The following is a 7,757-nucleotide window of genomic DNA, read 5'->3' as shown; positions in this document are numbered from 1 at the left end:
TAGAATAATTAAATAAAAAAGAAAACTTGAACGATCGTCCAATGCGTGTTAAAATGGAAATTTTTATTACAGGTAATTGAAGTCTCACGAGGAAATGACACTGGAGCGTGTATGAGTGAGCGAGAACAGGACAGTAAATTCTAATACGATGGAGCTCCTCGTCCGTCGTTGGTTTTTTAATTTTCATTCATGGCTTCGGAAAGTCCCCAACTGCTGAAACATTCTTCCTTGCTGGGTCAGCTCTTCACGATTCATGTCTTTTCACAAATCCTCCCTTCTCAAGTAAAGCCAAAAGCCTCTTATTGGTGTGAATTTTAATAAAATCCATATTTTTAACGGAAAATTAATTGTCTTTTGGTTTAAACAATGTTTATTGCATTTTAAAAAAATTTATTAAATATTTTATTATTTAATTTTTATAATATAAAAAATATCATTAATTAACCACTTAATTTAATAAAAATATTTATTATTAAGTCTCTTTCATATTTTATAATTTTACTTAAAATTTAATACTAATATTCAATAAAATATATATTTAAGATTTATATTTATTTTTTATATTCTATTTGAGTTTTTTATTTTTAAATTTTTTAAAATTTAAATTAAATCAATTATTTATAATTTAAATTTAATTAAAAATTAAAATTATAAAAATCAAAATTATAACTTTTAAAATCAAACTTAAACCGTTAATAAATTAAAATTATCGCAAATCATTTTAAATCACATTAAAAGCAGACTGAAACTATTAATAAATTAAAATTATCTTGAATCACTTTAAATTGAATCAATTCTAATTTAATTTGAAAAATAAATTGAACTGTAAAATAAATTGAACTGTTAATTCTGAACCGCAAGAGATCAATAGAATATCAGCAATGCCGCCACTACTGTAGCGTCTCTGTCGGCAATTTGGATCATGTGCCAATTTATTGTCTATTCCTAACAGCCCATGTGTGAGGAATTACCAACTTAATAGAAACGACAATAATGTAGAAAAAAAAAAAAGTTAGTGGTTTGATTTAAATATGTGGACTTTCGGATAGCCCTCAAGTCTTATCCAACATATGAACAGATGAAATATTTAAGGATGCAAGATTTCAAATTTATTATCTATCATTCATATCTCCCAACTACCCATCACATATATATTATTGATACTGCTAAATTAATCAACATCAATTATTCACAAGGATGCATCAATTAATTATTTTTTATTTATTTATTAAGAGTGTCTATTATTTCAATACACAAAAAATAATATTTAATATAAACAATTAAGAAAATAAACCAATCTTTAATTATATATTGAAAACAATCGAACCTGTCTTTAATCTTTCTATGGTATGCCATAACTAATAAAACTCATTAATATTGTTTATTACTATTTACTATTATTCTTACTCCCTCTGAATATTTTGTTTTTAGATTTGATTAAATTTATAATTTTCAGAATTTTAGTTTTTAATTTTTTAACGAAATTTCTCATTTGAAAAAAATATATATACAATTGTTTAAACATATATCAAGCAACTTCCAGCCTGTTTCCTCTTTCTCTATCAATCCTATACGTCCCTGGACATTAAATACTCCTCCACTCCACTCTCTCTCTCTGTCTTTCTATCTAATATCGTCGAGGACGAGATGCCGGCGAGTACTGAGTTCCCCGGAGGACAAGTCGCGGAGCACACATCAGCTGAGGACTTACTCAAGAAATTTTCATTTGATGAACTAGCAAGAGCAGCTCGTTTTTTCTCCGATAACCGATCTCTTGGTGTTGGTGATTTTGGTGATGTCTATAAAGGAATCCTTGAAAGTGGTGAGCTCGTTGCTATTAAGAAACTAAAATGTAAGCAGGATGGTGAGCAGAAAGAAGAACTCGAGAATCAGATTAAGGAGGTCGGCTCTGTGTCTCACCCAAATCTTGTTAAGCTGGTTGGCTACTGCTGTGAAGAAGCCGATAGATTGCTTGTTTTAGAGTTTGTTCCCAATAAATCTTTAAAATTTCATCTAAGTGGTGAGTTCTAAAATACACTTTGGATTGTTATTATATGATTGTAATCTTATAAATGATAAACGACATCGTAGATGAAGAGAAAAGATCAAAGTTGAAGTGGTCAATAAGAATGGGAATTGCTTTAGGCTCTGCGAAAGGTTTAGCATATCTGCATGAACAATGTGAGTAATCTTATATTAATCAAGGCTTGCTATGCTCTTTTAGCAATTAAGTTTTCATCTATTTTCATTTTTTAACTTTTCATTAATTAAGATTTGTATTTTTTTTGTTTATGTTTATTTAGGTAATCCTAAAATTATCCATCGAGACATTAAATCTGATAATATTCTTCTAGATAGTGATTTTAAATCTAAGGTATGATAATTTTTTTTTATTTATAAAGAAAAATAGAATAATTTAATAGTAACAAATAAAACTTTTCATGCATAGGCATTCATGCATTCTACATATATGATGTTGCATATCTTCCATGCATTCTTTCTCAATTTTTCTTTCTTTCTTTTTTTATTTATTTATTTTGAAACAGCTGTTTATTTTCAGCATAAATTTCAACAAATATTAGAGTGAATGATTTTTTTTTAAAATTTTTTGTGGTTTAAGTGCTAAATATAGTTAAGATATCACTTAATAAAAAATTAAACAGCAAAGTTTCAGAATTAAATTTATTTTAAATACACATATAAAATTGGTTAAATGAGCTCATTAATTTTTTATATTAAATTTATGATATATGTAGTAATACGTAATGTGTTATGATTCACAATAAATGAATCTTATACTAATTTACTTAATATGGATTTTTTTTTTTCCTTTTCAGGTTGCTGATTTCGGGCTTGCTAAAATTTTTCCAGAAATTAATATCAGACACATTCCTGCCGATAAAAAAGAAGCTACCATGTGAGATTTGATTTTTATATATATATATATATAGTACTTTTGCTTGTAGATTATAGTTACAAGGTTATTATTTTTTATATACTTCTACAAAATAGATTTTTTATTAAAAAAAGTTAAAAAGGATCTTGAATTCTCAGCCGAGAGATTGGAGCACAAAATGGGCAGCGCTGTATTTGGGCTTAGACTTTATTTATATATAAAAAATAAATTCTTAATGCAAAATTTTTAATAGTTTTTCAAACGTGCAGTTATACATACTTTTTCAAATGTGCAGTTATACGGATCCAGAAATTTCAGATGAGAAATCGGATATTTATTCTTTTGGAGTCATACTTCTAGAACTTATCAGTGGAAGAAGGATTTATGAAAGTGATCTTGATATCGTAAATTGGGTAAGCAGCTATCAAAATTTACACTTTTTTTTCTTTTCTTTTTCATCAATAAAATCAAAAAAATAAATAAAATAAATTATAAAGTTATTATTATTATTTATATTTTATACTTATCTGTATCACACAAAAATAATAAAAGCGATAATTATTCAGGCGAAACCTCTAATGACAAAAGGAGATTCAATAAATGTGGACTACGAGAATTTAGTTGATTCAACATTGAAAGAAAATTACGATCAAATAGAAATGGAACCAATAATTTATTGTGCAGCTGCTAGCCTGTACAGTCCATCCCCAAAACTTCGGCCAACAATGGGACAGGTATACTTAAATTTATTTGATTATTTAATCATTCATTTTAAATTTTAAAAAAATATTTAAAAAGAGAGAATTAATATATAAATTATTTCAATTAAATTCTTAGATTTTATATAGAAAATAATAAATGTATTATGAAATGCAGATAGTTAGAACTCTTGAAGGAAAAATGCCACATAAGGAATTATGGGTTGTGGAAGGTAACAAACACTTTCCCACAATAGTATACTATTTAATGATGATTATATAGCGAGTTTCAATTAAAGATTGTTAAGTTGGTAGTAACTTACAATTTGGTAGTTATTCTCTGTTTACAGGAACGCAGTCAGCTTCTAATGATGATTATATCGCATATGAACTGAAGACATATACATATTCAGAACTAGCACATGCAACTAAATCTTTCACCCAAGGTCGACAACTCGGCAACGGGGGCTTTGGTTCTGTCTATTGGGGATTCCTTCTAGGGAAAAAAGTAGCAATTAAGAAACTTAACCATCAGGACAGTGGACAGGACCAAGAAGAATTTGAAAAGGAGGTTAATGCCGTTGGCATTGTGCGCCATGGAAATCTTGTTAAGCTGGTTGGCTACTGCAATACAAATGCTGACAGATTGCTTGTTTTAGAGTTTGTTACCAACAAATCCTTGAGATATCATCTAAATGGTAAGTCCTTTTCACATGCTCATCACACATGCCAGTTGTTCCACATGTCCCGGTGTTTAGACGTAATCGCAATCGTCAGAAAAGATCGAATTCGGACGTCTAACATGCGATACAAGTCCCTTTACCACTTAAGCATATAGCGCGGAATTATATATAGCAATTTTATTATTGTTCCATTAGAATGAAATTTATATAATTGAAAAATAGAATGTATTTTATAAAATTTCAAAAAGACTTCCCTGTGTAATTTGGATTGTTGGTTATATAATGCTAAATGGCAATGCAGATGAACAGGGAAGATCAAATTTGAAATGGTCAGTGAGAATGAAAATTGCTAAAGGTTGTGCAAAGGGATTAGCATATCTGCATGAAGAATGTGAGTAATAGGCTTTTTGGTTATTTTTTTTTGTCGAGTTTTAACTTTATTTTTTTATTGAATGTTTTCAATCTCTATCGTATTTTCAGGTAATTCTAAAATCATCCATCGTGATATTAAAGCTGAAAATATACTTCTTGATGAAAATTATAAGCCAAAGGTAGATTAATCAATTTGACAAATTAAATAAAGGTGTAGTAATTAATTTAATAATTAAAGGCTTTTTTGTTAATTTGATAATTAATTTGAACTATTATTTTGTTCAGATTGCAGATTTTGGACTTGCAAAGTTTTTTCCAATAACTAATAGTGTCACTCACATCAGCTCTCGTTGGAAGGGAACCAACGTGTAAGAAACTTGATTGAACACTGCACTGAATTAAAATTAGTCAATTTTTTCCTTCCTGTGTTATAATCAATCTGTTTTAATTTTAGTTCTAGAATAGTAAGAAAGTGAAATTAAAAAAAAAATTAAAATCTAATTTTTGTAGTGCCATGATTCTGACATACTAGAAAAAATTTTTAATTTTATATGCAAATTGCAGCTATGCAGATCCAGAAAATTACTATACTCAACAAGGAAAATCTATTCAACAACTTTCTGACAAATCCGACGTCTATTCTTTTGGTGTTGTTCTTCTAGAACTTATTTCTGGAAGAAAAATTAACGATGAACATCAAGTTGATATTGTGAAGTGGGTAAGATACCTCTATGAGATGGTGCAAATATAATATTTTACATATTAAAAAATTAGAGGAAAACAAAATCATTCATATGAAACTTGTATACTACTTGTTTTGTCTCAGGCAAAGCCTTTGATGATCAAAGGAAATTCAATCGAAATCAATTACAATAGTTTTGTTGATTCTACATTGAAAGGATATCACGACAAAAAAGAAATGACAAGAATGATTTATTGTGCTGCTGCTAGTGTATATCTACCTGCTAAACGTCGACCAAGAATGAAAAAGGTAATAAAATTTTGCAAATCAAACATTATTTTCCACAAATTGTCTGTCTTTCAAAGCATTTAAAATTTGAGAATTCGGAAGATTGCATAATCAATGCATCACCTTATTCAATGCAGATAGTTGAAGCTCTTGAAGGAAAAATGTCTCCCAGTGAATTATGGGCTGTGGAAGGTAACACTCTCCCACGAAGAAATATTTGCAGAATGTAATTCTTTTTCTTTTTTGTTTATTATATATAGCATTAGTATAAATTACCCCATTTCTTCTGCAATCCAGATGTTGAGTCTGGATCTCGAAAGCCAAATGAACTGGAACTGCAGCGTCCTTCATTGCTGCAGAAATTTCATTTTGGTATTCTAGCCACGGCAGCTGGTGATTTCTCAAGAGATCACCTTCTTCGACAGCATGGCTCGTGTCCAGTCTATAAGGGAGAGCTTCCAGGTAGTGATCAAAGAAAGGTGGCAATTAAGAAACTTGATTACATGTCCTTTAAACAGAATAAAGAGGAATTCGAGAAGGAGATTATGGCCATTAGCAACGTTAATCATCGAAATATTGTTAATCTAATTGGATACTGCAGTGATGAGGAAGACAATAGACTGCTTGTTTTTGAGTTTGTAGCCAACAATTCCTTGAAATTTCATTTACATGGTGAGCCTTTTTCACCTTAATAAATTTAATTTTCAACAACAAAGATTCTACTGGTCTTAAAGGTATCATTAATATTGCAGAAAATGGAGGATCAACTATAGACTGGACAAGGAGAATGGAAATCGCCAAAGGCGCGGCCAGAGGATTGAAATATATGCATGAAGACAGTCCGTATTCTTTGTGTGGAAGCTTATATATTTATTTATTTATTTATTTATTATTTTTTGTTGATATTGTTTTATTTTCAGGTGGACACAAAATTTTACATTTGTATGTCAAGTCCGATAACATTCTTTTTGATGATAAATTTATACCAAAGGTAAGGAATATTATACATTAAAATTTTGCTCAGTAATATTTTTGCATAAATTTTGACGTGCTTTTGCCAAAAGATTCAACAAAAATTATTTTGAAGCTTTAACTTATGCAGGCATCTTAACACCGTTAAACTAATTAAATCTCAATATTATGTTCAGCTTGCAGAATTTGGAAGTGCCAAGATTTTCCCGGATTCTCTTACTCATTTCTCTATCAAAGAAATTATGCAAAATTCCGGGTAAATAAATTTTCTTTATTTTGTTGCATTGCAGCTATGAGATGGACAATTGGGGACTTGGGATTAGGAAGAAGAAACAAATTAAAAGAAGATTAGAATATACTTTCACTTATTAATCCAACTCCAAATGCAGATATATGGCTCCTGAGTATCAATCTACCAGCAAGCTGACTGATAAGCTTGACATTTATTCCTTTGGCGTAATTCTTTTGGAGTTGATTACCGGGAAACAACCATTTGGTCATTTCAGTGGTCCCAATGACATGGTTAATAGGGTACGCAGTTTTTACTCAACTAATCTACTCTATAATTGCAATTAACATAAGAAGATTGGCGGCTTAAGTGTTTAGTTGCAATCCTTTGAATTTCATGCATGAATATTTAGGCTAAGGGACTGCTCTCAAAAAGTCTGTCGGAAGGAAAGGACAAGTTCGATTTTGTTGATAATAAATTACAGAAGAAGTACAACACTGAACAAATGGGTCGAATGGTTGCTTGTGTTTTAGCTTGTGTAGATGATAATCCAGAACGTAGGCCACGAATGAGTAAGGTAATTCTGCAAAAATATAATTCCACAGCGTAGACCTCGACATGTTCTGTTCTTCTCTCAATTTGGTCATTTGGATTGCTAACCCTTACCCTTTATTTTCATGCAAATTGCAGATACTTGATGTTCTGGAAGGGAATAAAAGTTTGGAAGAAACAATCCTGTTTCTAAATCTGAACATCAGATGAAATCCGGGAATTGAAAATCCAGCAAATGAGCCTTTATTTGTTCCAGTTATTCATTTTCTTTAAAAATTAAAATTAAGGTTTATTTTATTTTATTTTAAGTTTCTGGCTGTTTTTATTTCGAATTCCACATCATGGAATGACAAACCACTATGAATTTGACAAGTAGATAAATTCA

The 7,757-nt window shown here is 29.8% G+C and overlaps 1 protein-coding gene across 1 annotated transcript; it reads left to right on the top strand.

The window, feature by feature from the left end:
• The first annotated feature begins 1,532 nt into the window (after positions 1-1,532).
• On the top strand, positions 1,533-7,757 carry LOC110612728. The gene is made up of 21 exons (XM_021753500.2): positions 1,533-2,020; positions 2,092-2,181; positions 2,304-2,374; positions 2,838-2,917; positions 3,192-3,309; positions 3,463-3,630; positions 3,773-3,827; positions 3,945-4,292; positions 4,579-4,668; positions 4,758-4,828; positions 4,935-5,017; positions 5,214-5,367; positions 5,476-5,640; positions 5,757-5,811; positions 5,917-6,291; positions 6,372-6,458; positions 6,540-6,610; positions 6,768-6,847; positions 6,981-7,122; positions 7,233-7,397; positions 7,511-7,757. Exons 1-21 carry the CDS (start codon positions 1,648-1,650, stop codon positions 7,580-7,582), a joined length of 2,913 nt encoding a protein of 970 aa, XP_021609192.1. The 5' UTR covers positions 1,533-1,647; the 3' UTR covers positions 7,583-7,757.

Source organism: Manihot esculenta, chromosome 4 (genome assembly GCF_001659605.2).
Source record: "Manihot esculenta cultivar AM560-2 chromosome 4, M.esculenta_v8, whole genome shotgun sequence".
Lineage (NCBI taxonomy): Eukaryota > Viridiplantae > Streptophyta > Magnoliopsida > Malpighiales > Euphorbiaceae > Manihot > Manihot esculenta.
Note: the sequence above shows the minus strand (reverse complement) of the source record. Positions and strands in the feature narration are given on the sequence as shown.